The sequence below is a fragment of the Heptranchias perlo genome, unplaced genomic scaffold (assembly GCF_035084215.1).
Source record: "Heptranchias perlo isolate sHepPer1 unplaced genomic scaffold, sHepPer1.hap1 HAP1_SCAFFOLD_43, whole genome shotgun sequence".
Taxonomy (NCBI): domain Eukaryota; kingdom Metazoa; phylum Chordata; class Chondrichthyes; order Hexanchiformes; family Hexanchidae; genus Heptranchias; species Heptranchias perlo.
In genome coordinates, this window is record NW_027139442.1 from 3,663,285 (window position 1) to 3,680,594 (window position 17,310).

General features: G+C 45.9%; 1 protein-coding gene and 1 long non-coding RNA gene across 2 annotated transcripts in view; one reads left to right on the forward strand and one right to left on the reverse strand.

The window, feature by feature from the left end:
- Positions 1-12,743, forward strand: part of LOC137312504 (zinc finger protein 585A-like) — a 62,460-nt gene extending 49,717 nt beyond the window's left edge. Inside the window, exons 5-7 of the mRNA XM_067979044.1 lie at positions 2,118-2,246; positions 10,702-10,827; positions 11,585-12,743. Coding sequence (XP_067835145.1) covers positions 2,118-2,246; positions 10,702-10,827; positions 11,585-12,700 — 1,371 coding nt within the window. The 3' untranslated portion in view covers positions 12,701-12,743. The remainder of the gene's footprint in view (positions 1-2,117; positions 2,247-10,701; positions 10,828-11,584) is intronic.
- Positions 1,928-7,849, reverse strand: LOC137312444 (uncharacterized). The gene is made up of 2 exons (XR_010960740.1): positions 7,360-7,849; positions 1,928-6,704 (listed from the first exon to the last, which is right to left on the reverse strand). It is a non-coding gene; the product is annotated as an uncharacterized lncRNA (long non-coding RNA).
- Positions 12,744-17,310: the final 4,567 nt, after the last annotated feature.

The following is a 17,310-nucleotide window of genomic DNA, read 5'->3' on the forward strand; positions in this document are numbered from 1 at the left end:
AATCTGAAAACTAAAACTCCCTCTTCCAACGGTCCCGGAGCGGCACTGATTGATTCTGTTATGATAGTGATTGTATTGGAACTGTACTGTGCCTCAATTATTGAATTTAAATTGTATTTTCCGCCTTTTTTTTTCGAGCAATCCTTGAATATCAAGCCGGAGTCTGTAATGATTGTGTCCGAATTTATGTTCCGCATTTGATACTGGTGAAAAATTTAAAAAGGAACGTAACTAATTCCTGGAGGCGGAGCTAAAAGTTGCACGTCCGCTTGTCCGTCATTCTGAGCCAGGCTCCTCCTCTCCCGCACTTCATGCTCTGTCTGTCATTCAAAGACTCCTCCCCGCCCTCTCCGATAATGTGCCTTTCTCAACCAGGTCGGGGCGGGCTTTATAAATACAGAAGAAAGGCGAGGGTTTTTCATTCAGCAGCGATCTGAGTGAAGAATCATTATGTCTGGCAGAGGTAAAGGAGGCAAAGGACTGGGCAAAGGCGGAGCCAAGCGGCACCGGAAAGTGCTTCGTGATAACATCCAGGGGATCACCAAACCAGCCATCCGCCGCCTGGCTCGCCGTGGCGGTGTCAAGCGGATCTCGGGTCTGATCTACGAGGAAACCCGCGGGGTGCTGAAGGTTTTCCTGGAGAATGTGATCAGGGACGCGGTCACCTACACTGAACACGCCAAGCGCAAGACGGTCACTGCCATGGATGTGGTGTACGCTCTGAAACGGCAGGGCCGCACTCTCTATGGATTCGGCGGCTGAACGACTCGACCATTTCCAACCGGACACAAAACAAAGGCTCTTCTAAGAGCCACCCACCGCCTCACAGAGAGAGTGCTGACTTGGGAACTGGTGCGGAGTTAAATGGGGCTACGGAATAGTTTTTTTATTATAAGGAGTTTTCTGGAACACACGGTAACGTAACGTGGTATCGGCGGCGAGCTGCACCGGTTACTGAGGAAAATTTCCCTCATTGAGTGCACTGAATTGTCCAGGGAACGTTACAAGTGAGTTTACCCCGAGCCGAATTCCCCACTCAGTGAATTGTTCCTTCACTCCATTCGCTCTGTTTTGGTTCTATTTATCAGTCAGATGTTGTGATGTGGGACCGGGGGTTTCCAAGGGAGAACAGGTTGAGCTGAGCCGCTGTGATAAGGGCCCAGCTTGTGATATGGATTTTCCCTCTGACGGTTGTTTCTGACACTGATACTGAGAGGGTTTGTGAAATTGAACCGTTTGATCTCAGTCATTCGGGACCTGGAATTACCACAGGCCCAACTGGCAAAGCCCGCTGTAAACAAACTACTTCTCATTGGTTGCTTTGCTTGAAAACTAATTTCCTTAACCAATCGGAGAGACGAAATTAAGAAACGGAGCAAATGAGTGGCCTCAATTGACCGATTTTTTTAAATTTTGAAAAAGTCCGCCAATTTCAGTGTATGAAAGAAGTGAATTTACTCGGCCATGTCGTTTTCACACAAAGACTTAAAATCTCTTTGTAATAACGTTATTCCGTATTACACGTCCCAAATTCCTGGCCCTGTTTCAAAAATATATTGTCTCTAACTTGCGGAATTAAACCCCAAATTTCACTTCTACCTGTAAAAGTAACAAATCACAGGTTATCGATTGATTCCGTTGCAGGGACTGAACAGGAACCGTGTGTCCTGAAAACGGAATAATTGACGAAGCCTTAAAATTAGCCGATTCTTTTCCCCAAGGCGTTCATTCCGGATTGTTACACTGCAGGGAACGTGTTGCTTATATGCGGGATATTAAGATCAGTAATTAATTATTTCAGAGACTCGCTCCACAGTGAGAAAGAGGAAGTAACGAAATTCTGATTCTCAGCCCTGAAAGTGGTGGTTAACGGGAAAACCGGGGGCGGTGTAAATCTGAATGAGAGCGAGAGCAAAGCAAAAGGGAATTGAACGAATCCCGGACCCGTGTTCACTTTATTGGGCAGTAAATTCTGCAGAGACAAACATTAAAATGGGGGAGTTTCACTGACTTTCTTTCAATTTCCCCACCAGATTCAAAGGATGATGATCGGAATGAATAAATTGACGACATAAGTGCTGTGGGCGGCTCTTAAAATAGCCGTTGTTTTTTTTCAGTACGTTGTGGAGTTTTACTTGGAGCTGGTGTTCTTGGTCACCGCCTTTGTCCCTTCCGACACGGCGTGTTTGGCCAGTTCCCCGGGCAGCAGCAGGCGCACGGCGGTCTGGATCTCCCGGGAGCTAATAGTGTGGCGCTTATTATAATGGGCCAGGCGGGAAGCCTCACCCGCGAAGCGCTCGAAAATATCGTTCACAAAGGAGTTCATGATGCTCATGGCCTTGGAGGAGATGCCGGTGTCGGGGTGAACCTGCTTCATCACTTTGTAGATGCAGATGGAGTAACTCTCCTTCCTCGACTTTCTTCGCTTCTTGCTGCCCTTTGATGGCGATTTATTCACCGTTTTTTTTGCCCTTCTTAGGAAGTGTTTTCTTCACCGACATTTTCAAATTCAATTTCAGACACAGCATCAACAAAAATCCGCTCCGAGTTCAGATTATAAGGGCAGCCCTTTCATTCTGCCAATTCATTCTGCATCTGTTAGTTTCGAGTACTGTGTGTGAGTGTGGGATTCATTCTGTATCTGGTACTGTATGTGAGTGTGGGAGTCATTCTGTATCTAGTACTGTGTGTGAGTGTGGGATTCATTCTGTATCTGTTACTGTGTGTGAATGTGGGAGTCATTCTATATCTGGTACTGTATATGAGTGTGGGATTCATTCTGTATCTGGTACTGTATGTGAATGTGGGAGTCATTCTGTATCTGGTACTGTGTGTGAATGTGGGATTCATTCTGTATCAATTACAGCATATGAATGTGGGATTCATTCTGTATCTGGTACTGTATGTGAATATGGGATTCATTCTGTATCTGGTACTGTGTGTGAATATGGGATTCATTCTGTATCTGGTACTGTATGTGAATGTGGGATTCATTCTGTATCTGGTACTGTGTGTGAATGTGGGATTCATTCTGTATCTGGTACTGTGTGTGAATGTGGGATTCATTCTGTATCAATTACATCATATGAATGTGGGATTCATTCTGTATCTGGTACTGTATGTGAATATGGGATTCATTCTGTATCTGGTACTGTGTGTGAATATGGGATTCATTCTGTATCTGGTACTGTGTGTGAATGTGGGATTCATTCTGTATCAGGTACTGTGTGTGAGTGTGGGATTCATTCTCTATCTAGTAATGTGTGTGAGTGTGGGATTCATTCTGTATCTGGTACTGTATGTGAGTGTGGGATTCATTCTGTATCCGGTACTGTATGTGAATGTGGGAATCATTAGGTATCAATTACAGCATGTGAATGTTGGATTCATTCTGTATCTAGTACTGTGTGTGAGTGTGGGATTCATTCTGTATCTGGTACAGTATGTGAATGTGGGAGTCATTCTGTATCTGGTACTGTGTGTGAATGTGGGATTCCTTCTGTATCTGGTACTGTATGTGAGTGTGGGATTCATTCTGTATCGGGTACTGTGTGTGAATATGGGATTCATTCTGTATCGAGTACTGTATGTGAATGTGGGATTCATTCTGTAAAAATTACAGCATGTAAATGTGGGAGACATTCTGTCTCTAGTACTGCATGCGAATATGGGATTCATTCTGTATCTCGTACTGTGTGTAAATATGGGATTCATTCTGTATCAATTACAGCATGTGAATGTGGGATTCATTCTGTATCTGGTACTGTATGTGAATGTGGGAGTCATTCTGTATCTGGTACTGTGTGTGAATGTGGGATTCATTCTGTATCAATTACAGCATATGAACGTGGGATTCATTCTGTATCTGGTACTGTATGTGAATATGGGATTCATTCTGTATCTGGTACTGTGTGTGAATATGGGATTCATTCTGTATCTGGTACTGTATGTGAATGTGGGATTCATTCTGTATCTGGTACTGTGTGTGAATGTGGGATTCATTCTGTATCTGGTACTGTGTGTGAATGTGGGATTCATTCTGTATCAATTACATCATATGAATGTGGGATTCATTCTGTATCTGGTACTGTATGTGAATATGGGATTCATTCTGTATCTGGTACTGTGTGTGAATATGGGATTCATTCTGTATCTGGTACTGTGTGTGAATGTGGGATTCATTCTGTATCAGGTACTGTGTGTGAGTGTGGGATTCATTCTCTATCTAGTAATGTGTGTGAGTGTGGGATTCATTCTGTATCTGGTACTGTATGTGAGTGTGGGATTCATTCTGTATCCGGTACTGTATGTGAATGTGGGAATCATTAGGTATCAATTACAGCATGTGAATGTTGGATTCATTCTGTATCTAGTACTGTGTGTGAGTGTGGGATTCATTCTGTATCTGGTACAGTATGTGAATGTGGGAGTCATTCTGTATCTGGTACTGTGTGTGAATGTGGGATTCCTTCTGTATCTGGTACTGTATGTGAGTGTGGGATTCATTCTGTATCGGGTACTGTGTGTGAATATGGGATTCATTCTGTATCGAGTACTGTATGTGAATGTGGGATTCATTCTGTAAAAATTACAGCATGTAAATGTGGGAGACATTCTGTCTCTAGTACTGCATGCGAATATGGGATTCATTCTGTATCTCGTACTGTGTGTAAATATGGGATTCATTCTGTATCAATTACAGCATGTGAATGTGGGATTCATTCTGTATCTGGTACTGTATGTGAGTGAGGGATTCCTTCTGTATCTGGTACTGTGTGTGAGTGAGGGATTCCTTCTGTATCTGGTACTGTGTGTGAGTGTGGGATTCATTCTGTATCTGGTACTGTGTGTGAGTGAGGGATTCATTCTGTATCTGGTACTGTGTGTGAGTGAGGGATTCCTTCTGTATCTGGTACTGTATGTGAATGTGGGATTCATTCTGTATCTGTTATTGTGTGTGAATGTGGGAGTCATTCTATATCTGGTACTGTGTGTGAGTGTGGGATTCATTTTGTATCTGTTACTGTGTGTGAATGTGGGAGTCATTCTATATCTGGTACTGTATGTGAGTGTGGGATTCATTCTGTATCTGGTACTGTATGTGAATGTGGGAGTCATTCTGTATCTGGTACTGTGTGTGAATGTGGGATTCATTCTGTATCTGGTACTGTGTGTGAATGTGGGAGTCATTCTGTGGGATTCATCCTGTATCTGGTGCTTTATGTGAATGTGGGATTCATTCCGTATCTTTTACTGTGTGTGAATGTGGGAGTCATTCTGTGGGATTAATTCTGTATCTGCTACTGTGTGTGAGTGTGGGATTCATTCTGTATCTAGTACTGTATGCGAATGTTGGATTCATTCTGTATCTCGTACTGTGTGTGAATGTGGGATTCATTCTGTATCTGGTACAGTATGTGAATGTGGGAGTCATTCTGTATCTGATACTGTGTGTGAGTGTGGGATTCATTCTGTGTCTCTTACTGTGTGTGAATGTGGGTTTCATTCTGTATCTGATACTATATGTGAATGTGGGATTCATTCTGTATTTGATACTGTGTGTGAGTGTGGGATTAATTCTGTATCTGGTACTGTGTGTAAGTGTGGGATTCATTCTGTACCTGGTACTGTGTGTGAGGGATTCATTCTGTATCTATCAGTTTCTGGAACAGTCCAAAAGTCAGGATTAATTCCATATCTATCTTTTAATTGGAGATCAGCTTACAGTTTGGTGTTTGAAACTCTATCTTGTGTATATCTAAACCTATAAATAGTTTTCCCCATAGTAGTTAATTTTGAAAATACCGTGCACATTCGAATTTCTTGTTGCAGGTTTTAATGAGACTAGCTGTGTGCCCTTTGGACCAATATTAAATCTGTATCACAATGAAAACTAACGCAATTGATACTGGATCTCAGTCTCAAACTTTGAGATTTTTGGATTGCTATATAATGTGCAGCTCAGGCTGGACTCATGAAATTGATATTGTATCTTTCAGGGTGTCACTGTATGAGACTTTAGCACTTCTATGTAATGTGTTGCTCTGGGTCTAATCGAATTGTAACTTTCAGGTTCATAAAATGGGTGAGTTTTGAACTGGTAACTGATTTTGTTTCTCAGGTTATACTATCTTTCAGCATCTCTCACTCTGATACTATATGTGAGTTTTGGACTTGTATGTAATTTGTATCTCAGGTTACAGAATTGGGATGGATACTGAATCTTTTAATATAACAATGAGTGTGAGTTCTACTCATTATTTGAGATGAATCTTGGTTTACATTATTGGGGCTATTGCTGTATCTTTCAATCGGGCACCATGTGACAGTTCTATCTGTGATTTAATTTCTAGCTTAGGCTGCACTATTGTGAAATTGACACATTACCTTTCAATCTGATGGTGGGTGTGATATTGGACTGGGATTTGTGGATCTACCTGGCAGTTGTACTGAGTTGGGGTGAAATGGAAACAACGTCTGCCTCTCCTCCTCTGACTGTTTATTTGAAAGTGTGTCTGTGGTACTTGGCATCAGTGTGGGACTGACTACTTCTACTGTCTGAGACTGAGGAACTGATGACCTGTCTGTGTCTCTGTGCTCTGTGTGTGATAATGTACCTACTGTGTGTGAGAAGCTGGCTGCACTCTTCCTTGTGCCTCGGGTGGAGGAAAATCAAATTTTTTCTGGCTCCTTCAAAAATTTGCCTGTAGAAAGAAAAAGTATCTCTTGTAACTCAAGAACAGGTGAGGTAGAAAATACAAAAGTGATCAGTTTAATGGTCTGTTAATGATCATTTTGAATATCCACAAATGAAAACCAGCGATACAAACAGTGTCAGTGTCTGACTCCACTGCAATACTGCAGCATGCAGCTTCTGCACACCATAGAAACATAGAAAATAGGAGCAAGAGTAGGCCATTCGGCCCTTCGGGCCTGCTCCACCATTCAAAATGATCATGGCTGATCGTCGAACTCAATATCCTGTTCCTGCTTTTACCCCATATCCCTTGATACCCTTTGCATTAAAAAATATATCGATTTTCTTATTGAATACATCTGAGGACGAGGCCTCCACTGCCTCCCCTGGTCGCGAATTCCACAGGTTCACCACCATCTGAGTGAGTGAAGACATTTCTCATCTCGGTTCTGAAGGTGCCAGGTATGTTGGGCTGTTTTAAAACAATTTCGTCACATCCAGACACAAAAAAACACATCCCCTGCACTGATCCATGAATGGGACTACCGGATGGGACAGGGACCTTTGTACAGGCCTGGTTTCTAATCCCCTCTCCCATGGGATCGACCGTTCAACCAAAACCAAACAGCCGCTGTTTAAAATGTGTCGTTCACACTTCTCACCTGATCCCTGCAATAGATGCTCTTTGTATAACTCGCCACATCCTTACTGTCCGGCTCTGGTTCCACTCTTCACTGTCCAATAACAATAAACAGGGTGAGACTGGAACTAAACCAGGACCATTCACTACTGGTTTGGGGAGAGAAAGCAGGAATGATTTTAAATAGCAGGTTCTTCCCATTCTGTCTCCCTTACCCTGGACACACCCTGTACACACACAGCCCGAGAATGACCTCTCCCTTCCCCCGCTCACTCCATGTTCCGGGACCAGTTCCTGATCCACTCCGCCTCTTACAAACAGCCCCCGGACTCCCCCTGAACTTCCCCCGGACTCAATGCCGATCTCTGAGCCCATCTGCGGACACGGTCCCGATGCGATGAGCTGCTGTAACGAGGCTGCTCTTTGCTCCCTTCCCCCGGGGGCCGTGATCTCTCCATTCTCGGCTGTTTTAAACCATCTTCTTCCGCTCACTGAGGGAATGGCGCCCACAGGCCGAGCTGGGGGAGGGGAGCGCGCATGCGCTCTTCTGCTCACCAACAATCAGCGCTGGGGGCGGGGCTGAGTCACGCATGCGCAGATATCTGGTTTAATTCGCAATACAAAAATTGATGGAAACTTTCCCCAATTGGAATTTTTCAGAGTCTGAGCAAAGGAAGTGGGGCTGGGGGAAAGGTCAGAGGGAATGGGGTTCACAGGCAGTGCAGGAACAGGCACCAGAATGGGAAACAGATGGGATTCCACCAGTGCCTAACGCTGGAATCCAGACTGACTTTACAATCTCTAACTATTAAACTAGATGTTTCCATCCCTGCTGTTTCTCTCGGTATCTTTTGATGGTCACTAATCTTTCATAGATAAATTGGGACGTTTTGAAATGAACCAATGGATTCTGTTCATTCTTGGCCCCTTCTCCCATTACGTAAGGTGTGACTCCGAAACTGGATGCAGGATTTCTCAAACCAATCCTGGAGAAAAATGGGAGGAAAGTTGGAGTCCGTGTACTTGCTGGGAGCGTGTTGGATTAATATTTGACAGCAGCAGTCCCATATTAATAGAATCAGAGTGAAACTCTCGGTCACTGAGAGTAATAGCGAACGGCCTTGATCTGCAAAACCGAATGTAGTACAACGGGCAAGAGAGGGTTAAATTCGGCCCACATTGTTTTTGTCACTCTCTGCACTGTCCCTGAGTGTGGGATTAATAGTGTGTCCGTCTCTGGTATATCAGTGAGAGACAAGACTGCATCTTCTGTCTCTACAACGGGAATTTCTGGATAAAACGCAACTTTACAAGTCAGTCTGGAACTGATACTGTTGCACGGTGCCTCTCCGCTCGCTCTGTCATAGTATCTGTCTCCCTTTCTCTCTCACTCTCCGGTGCTGTATATGAAGGTTGGATACTGCTATTAACCGTGTTATGAACATACTGATAGGAAGTGTAAGACTGACAGTGTGTGTCGCGCTTTCTCTCTCACTCTCCGGTGCTGTATATGAAGGTTGGATACTGCTATTGAGCGTGATATGAACATACTGATAGGAAGTGTAAGACTGACAGTGTGTGTCTTGCTTTCTCTCTCGAGTGCTGATTTTGAATGTGGAATACTGTCTGATATAAAACAGAGAGAATGGGGTGTCCGGGCCTCACCGTAACTGGGGATGTGTTCGGCTCCAGTCCCAGTTCATGGTCATAACCTTTTCACAGATTCAGGGTGAGAGTCTCTGTGAGACGGTAAAACTGGCGGAGAAAATCCGCTTCACAATTCAAACCCCAACACATGAGATTCTACAAATCAGCTGGAATAAGATTTTTGTAAACTGCTGAATGAGAGTGGATTTTCCGCTTTGGCGGTGGAGTAAGTCGGCGATAGCGGATCGGGCCCCCATTGTTCACTACGCCTGATTTTACTATCCATTGACACCAATGAGTTCACTGAAGTAACTGATATCAATCCAATACTTCAAATAAATTTGGAAATAACAGACAGGAATTATATTTTATCCAACAAATGCTTTTTGAGAAATAATACAAGATTTGATTCTAACATGAAATGGTTTGCTGTTATTAGTCGGGAAATAATATGATTTCAATATTAAATGTTTAATCCTGTAATGAATAAAATCAAATGCTCCATTTCGGTTGATGATTATTTCCCATCACACACACTGCCCGGTGGGATGGACTGAGGGTGAGCTGGAAGGGTCAGACAGCGTCCTGTTCATTGGGACATTTGTTTTGACCAGAACAGAATAATAATGGACCAACACCCGGACCGTTACTCACTCATAAAATATTCTTCGAATTTCTAACTCCAGTGGGGAGTTCCGGAGATCGTTTCCTCTCTGAGCTGTTGTGCAGCAATGTTTACTCACTGCAGGGAGTTGAATGGGACATGAGGCTGGACCTGGTTACAGAGATCTATAAGGAAACCTCCTGATACATTTCTGAGACGATCAGGGGGCGGGAGATTTCACACGGCTACAGCAGGCCAAGGGAAAGCTCTCCTGCTCCTCCTTGGCCCACAAAATATATGTTAAAAAGAAACTTCTCAGTGTTCTGGACCACTCAATGCCTATCTAAAGGGCGGCTCCTCCACCCATTTTTAGCCAGCATTAAATGGTTTCCCCTGTACGTCATAATAATCTGATTTACATATTACACGTGGCCTGACCGGAAACAGGTGGGTGTTGCTCGGGCCGCTCTTCCCAGGACATGACCCACGATGGTGGAGCCAGGAACGCCAGTGTTAAAGGGGCGGTAAGTAACCTGATACCATTTACAAGCCTCGACCACCCCATTTCCGCCAGGCGAGGATACTTAAAATCGGCCACACCTTTCCTAACCTGCGCGCTAGAATGAATCTTCGAAGCCCACAAGCTGGTCCATTTTCTCAAATTGCATCGGTTCATAACACGTGGAGGGAAATTTTCACCATCACTGGGAACTGAACTGGTAGAGCGGATCACCCGCCCCTTGCAGAACCGGCCCGATTTTAATTTTTGCTCCGTCAGTTTACCGCCCAAGATGTGAAGGTGAAATTACCCCCTACGTCTCTGACCGCAAGGTTCGACAGGTGTGTGAAAGACATCAGACAGTGTTTGCCAAACACTAACATGAATGTGGGCGAATGGATCCGTGTATTCAGGTAAAAGCTGATAACCCCCTCCACGGAGACTGGACCCCTATACCGTGGTGTCGAAGAGGAGTTTATCCCCAACAGCTCGGTAACACAGGTCGCTGTCCTCGATGGGCAGTTGTCCAAGATGCACAACGAGACAGATATCAACAGCTGCTGGAAGACCATCAATTCGGTCAAGGAGGCCTTTTGTTCCCCCGAAACCTGCAGGTCTTCCAGCCGAGGGAACTCTCCGCGGCCAAGTGTTGGCCACTGGCACAATCCAAGGTCCAGTATTTCATGCTGAGCTGCACACTGAAGCGAGGTGCGGCCTACACAAAGGCTTTATGGGGAAAGGCAACCGTGTAAGGCTATCCCACCTTGTATTGTACAGCATGTGTTAGAAGAAATTTAATGTGTTTTGACTTGTAATAATGGAATCGTATGATGTGTATTGTATTTGTTTTGAATTGTAATTGTAATATTTACATTGCACTGTGTCTATTCATGAATTTTATGAGATAAAGTATATTTTGAAATATTAAAAAAAAGTTCCAGTCTTACGATGTCTCTTCTTATCGTAAAGATGTTGGAAGTTATACAAATATCATTTATTGCAGGCATCAGGTTTGAAATAGGGAGTATTTTCTTAAGGGTGAGAAACGAGGGACTGTGGAGGAGCAGAGGGGTTTGCGTGTCCAGGTACAGCAATCAATAAAAATAAGTGCACAAGTGTAAAAAATGAATGAAAGATCCCAATTTCTAGGCTGTCATATCCCAAGGTACCGCTATCAGGTACTTTCCCAACTCTGTGGAATTTGCTGATACAATCAGGCCCCACTGCCTCCCTTGCTGGTCCATTCCATACATCCAGCGCACTCTGCATTAAAAAATATATATTCAAGCATTCTGCTCATCCTGTGCCCCAGGTAGAGAAGATTGAGAGTGACAGGAGGATCAGTACACCCGAGTGAGAGTGTTCCAGTGCACTAACTGTGGAAAGAATTTTAACCAGTTACACAGACTGAAAAAACATCGTACCATTCACAGTGGGGAGAAACCAGACAAATGTTCTCTGTGCAGACGAGACTTGTCCTGATCGTCCAACCTGGAGAGACACGAGGACGCCCGCACCATGGAGAAACCGTGGAAATGTGGGGACTGTGGGAGGGGATTCAGTTACTCGTCCCGGCTGGAAACTCATCGACACAGACACACTGGGGAGAGGCCGTTCACCTGCTCCGTTTGTGGGAAGGGATTCACTCAGTCATCCCACCTCATTGAACATCAACTTGTTCACACTGATAAGAGACTTTTTAAATGTTCTGTCTGTGAGAAGAGCTTTAAAAGAAAAAGTGATCTGCTGACACACCAACGCATTCACAGTGGGGAGAGGCCGTTCACCTGCTCCGTGTGTGGGAAGGGATTCATTCAGTCATCCAACCTGCTGACACACCAGCGAATTCACACTGGGGAGAGGCCGTTCACCTGCTCAGTGTGTGGGAGCGGATTCACTCAATCTTCCCACCTCATTGAACATCAACTTGTTCACACTGATACGTGTCTTTTTAAATGTTCTGTCTGTGAGAAGAGCTTTAAAAGAAAAAGTGATCTGCTGACACACCAACGCACTCACACTTGGGAGAGGCCGTTCACCTGCTCCGTGTGTGGGAAGGGATTTACTCGGTCATCCAGCCTACTGACACACCAGCGAGTCCACACTGGGGAGATGCCGTTCACCTGCTCTGTGTTTGGGAAGCGATTCACTCGATCATCCCACCTCCTGAGACATCAGCAAGTTCACATCGGGGAGAGGCCGTTCACCTGCTCCCTGTGCGGGAAGGGATTCGCTCAGTCATCCATCCTGCTGACACACCAGCGAGTTCACACTGGGGAGAGGCCGTTCACCTGCTCCGTGTGTGGGAAGAGCTTCACTCAGTCATCCACCCTGCTGACACACCAACGAGTTCACACTGGGGAGAGGCCATTCACCTGCTCTGTGTGTGGGAAGGAATTCACTTGTTCATCCGGCCTCATTGAACACCAACTTGTTCACACTGATAAGAGACCCTTTAAATGTTCAAACTGTGAGAAGAGCTTTAAAAGAACATGGGATCTGATGAGACATGAACGTATTCACATTGAGGAGATTCCGATCACCTGTTCCGTGTGTGGGATGGGATTCACTCAGTCATCCCACCTGCTGAGTCACCAGCGAGTTCACATGTGACTGCAGGAGTTGGATTATGCTGTTATTGCTGTATCCAGGACTAAACCACGTTCATTCTGACAGTTGGAAGTTTGTTTCTGATGTTAATGACTCCCTTTAACTGGGCTGGAGTTTAGCATTCTGTACATGTGTCAAATAAATCAGCTTTCTTTTAAACACAGTGTTTTTGACCTTCATATCTCGATGATAAAAGAAACAGTTAGAGGACTTATGACGACGTGAGTGGAATACGTCTTAGAACTGAGCTCCTCCACCTTTTTAAAAGATGGATCTACAAGATGTCCAAGTCTGATAGGACAGAAAATTCTATTGTATCACAGGGTCCACTTCAATCAGCCTGAGCAGATTTCCACTACCCTTGTGTGAAAAAGAGCTTCCTGATTTCAATCCTGGACGCCCTCGCTCTAAATTTAAGGTTATGTCCTCTTGTTCTGGATTCCCCCACTGGAGAAAATAGTTTCTATTTCTACCCTATCGAATCCCTTTATCATTTTAAATCCCTGGTTCAGATCACTCCTCATACTTCCAAACTCAAGGGAATGAAAAACCAAGTTTATGCAACCGGCCCTCATAATTGAACACTTCAAGCCCCAGTATCATTCTGGTGAATCTGCACTGTCCCCCCTCCAAGGCCAATATATCCTTGGTGAGGATCAGTACTCCAGATGGGCTCTGACCAAGGCTCTGTAGAACTGAAGCATCACTTCCTTCCCTTTGTATTCCAATTAGTCTGCGGTTGCTTTTTGCATCTGTGCACTCGCCTTTCGTGATTTATGTACATGGACACGCAAATCCCTTTGCTCCATCACCATTCCCAGTCTCTCACTTTCAGAAAATACTCCAATGTTTGCTTTTTGCATCCATATTGAATGATCTCACACTTCCCCACATTGAACTCCATCTGCCACAGTTTGTCCATTCGCTTCAACTCTCCCTTTGTAACTTCCTGCTTCCATCTACACAACTTACTGTACCTCATAACTAATGTCATCTGGAAACTTGGACCTATTACTCTCTGTTGCTTCATCCAAGTTATTGATAAATATGGTGGAAAGTTGAGGCCCCAGTACAGATCCCTGGGGACACCACTTGTCATATCCCGCCAATCAAAGAACATTCCCTTTCTCCTTACTCTTTTCTCCGACCTCCCAACCAATTCCAACCCAAGTCACAAGGTCACTTTCAATTTTCTGCCTTTTATTTATTCTATTAATCTCTTGTGCTGAACATTTTCAAATGCATTCTGTTAGTCCATATAGAAAACATTCATAGACACTCCCCTGTCCACCTTGTTCGTTTCCTCAACAAATCCAACTAAATTTGTCAGACATGACCTGCCCTTCACAAATCCAAGTTGACTCTCTTTGACCAGCTCATTTTGTCTCTCCTGCTAGATTTCAGTAAGTTCCCCACAACCGATGTTAAAATGACAGGTCTGTATTTTCCTGGTTTCTCCCTCCCTCCTTTCTTAAATAAAGGAGTGACATTTTCAACATTCATATCCAAGGGCAGAATTCCTGAGTCTGGAGAGCTTTGGGAAATTATGACGAATGCATCTGCAATTTCCCCACCGGTTTCTTTTATACCCTGGGGTGGAAACTGTCAGGTCCTGGAGATTTCATTCTTAGATTACAGTTATTTATTTATCTGACTGTGTGTAACAGGACTGAGTTCCCAGCACTGACTGTGTCCATAAGAGGACTGAGTGTCCCAGCACTGACTGTGCTTTACAGGACTGAGTGTCCGAGCACTGAGCGTAGGGTGCACATTGGTGCAGGAGGACGTATATGGGTGGGGTCGAATCCATGACAGGGTGGCGAGACTTTGTGTTGTCGTTGGGGATTAAATCGGTTGGAGGAGGTGACAGAGATAGGGAAAGTGAGAGGGTCATGGAGGGAATTGAACATGAGGATTGTAGGGCTGGAAGAGGTTACAGAGATAGGGAGGGGGTGAGGGCCACGGAGGGATTTGAACATGAGGATTGTCGGGCTGGAAGAGGTTACAGAGATAGTGAGGGGGTGACGGCCACGGAGGAATTTGAAAACGAGGATGAGAATTTTAAAATCGATGCATTGCCATGCCGGGAGTAATAACACACGAACAGAACAAGACACACACACAGATCTCACAACAGTGCATGGACGGTCTCAAAGACCATCTCCCTCCTGGGGTCATGGTCCCTCCGTCCTGTGGTCGCGGTCCCTCCATCCCGGGGTCACGGCCCTTCTCTCCCGGGATCGTGGTCCTTCCCTCCCGGGGTCGCAGCACCTCCGTCCTGGGGTCACTGTCCCTCCCTCCCGGGGTCGCGGTCCCACCGTCCCGGGGGTCGCAGTCCCTCCCTCCCGGGGTCGCGGTCCCACCATCCCGGGATCGCGGTCCCTCCGTCTCAGGGTCACGGCACCTCCGTTCATGGGGACGCGGTCCCTCCATCCCGAGGTCACGGCCCCTGCATCCCTGGGGTCGCGGTTCCTCGATCCCGTGGTCGACGCCCCGCTGCCCCGGGATCGCGGTCGCACCGTCCCGGGGTCTCGGTCCTCCGTCCCGGTATCGCGATCCCACCGTTCCGGGGTGTCGGTCCCTCCGTCCCTGGGGTTGCAACCCCATTAACGCCGCTCGGGTCTGAATTTAGAGGAGCTGCAGCTCGGGCCGCTCTCACTGCGCCATTCCAAGTCCCCGGGGCCCAGGCCACTTCCAGGTACGGACCCTCCCTCTGTCGGTCTCGACCCCGCCCACACCAGCGGCCGTCCGAACGCCGACCCGAGGCCGCCATCATCATCCTCCCGGGACGCGCCTGTTGCTAAGGGAACGCAGCACAGTGACCGCGCGGCACATGCGCGGCCTCCCTTGGGCCGGAGATGCATGCACGCATCATGATGTCAGCGCGCAATGGTGAAAGACGGTTCCGCGTGTCACGTGATAGGAGGCGTCAGCCCAGGACGAAGGCGGGCCGAGGTGAGGGCTGTCAATCAAAGGGCCCGGAGTCAGCACTCACTGCGCAAAGGGGTTTGGAGAATTTGTTTAAAAAATTAAAATAGAAATGTAGAATAAAGTGAATAAATTGCAAATTCAATAATCTGATTTAAAAACAGAAATGTCCAAACTCACATAAGGCTAATGGCCTGAATCCTCATGCCACTCTCAGTCTTCTCTACCTGGGGCACAGGATGAGCAGAATGCTTGAATATATATTTTTTAATGCAGAGGGCGCTGGATGTATGGAATGGACCAGCAAGGGAGGCAGTGGGGCCTGATTGTATCAGCAAATTCCAGAGAGTTGGCTAAGTACCTGATAGCGCTACCTTGGGATATGACAGCCTAGAAATTGGGATCTTTCATTCATTTTTTACGCTTGTGCGCTTATTTTTATTGTTTGGTGTACCTGGACACACAAACCCCTCTGCTCCTCCACAGTCCCTAGTTTCTCACCCTTAAGAAAATACTCCCTATTTCTCACCTGATGCCTGCAATAAATGATATTTGTATAACTTCCAACATCTTTACGATTCGGGTCTGTTTCCACTCTTCAGTGTCCAATAAGAAGAGACATAGTGAGACTGGAACTTTTTTTTAATATTTAAAAATATACTTTATTTCATAAAATTCATGGATACACACAGTTCAATGTAAATGTTGCAATAACAATTCAAAACAAATACAATACACATCATACGATTCCATTATTACAGGCCAAAACACAGTACATATCTTCTAACACATGCTGTGCAAAACAAGGTGGGATAGCCTTACACGGTTGCCTTTCCCCATAAAGCCTTTGTGTAGGCCGCACCTCGCTTCAGTGTGCACCTCAGCATGAAATACTGGACCTTGGATTGTGCCAGTGGCCAACACATAGCCGCGCACAGTTCCCTCGGCTGGAAGACCAGCAGGTTTCGGGGGAACAAAGGGCCTCCTTGACCGAATTGATGGTCTTCCAGCAGCAGTTGATATCTGTCTCGTTGTGCATCTTGGACAACTGCCCATAGAGCACAGCATCCTGTGTTACCGAGCTGTTGGAGATGGACTCCTCTTTGACTCCACGGTATAGGGGTCCAGTCTCTTTTACCCGAATACACGGATCCATTAGCCCACATTTTTTTTTTATTCGTTCACGGGATGTGGGCGTCGCTGGCAAGGCCGGCATTTATTGCCCATCCCTAATTGCCGTTGAGAAGGTGGTGGTGAGCCGCCTTCTTGAACCGCTGCAGTCCGTGTGGTGAAGGTTCTCCCACAGTGCTGTTAGGAAGGGAGTTCCAGGATTTTGACCCAGCGACAATGAAGGAACGGCGATATATTTCCAAGTCTGGATGGTGTGTGACTTGGAGGGGAACGTGCAGGTGGTGTTGTTCCCATGCGCCTGCTGCCCTTGTCCTTCTAGGTGGTAGAGGTCGCGGGTTTGGGAGGTGCTGTCGAAGAAGCCTTGGCGAGTTGCTGCAGTGCATCCTGTGGATGGTGCACACTGCAGTCACAGTGCGCCGGTGGTGAAGGGAGTGAATGTTTAGGGTGGTGGATGTTCGTGTTTGGCAAACACTGTCTGATGTCTTGAACACATCTGTTGAACCTTGGGGTCAGAGACTTTGGGGTTAACTTCACCTTCACTGCTTGGGCGGTAA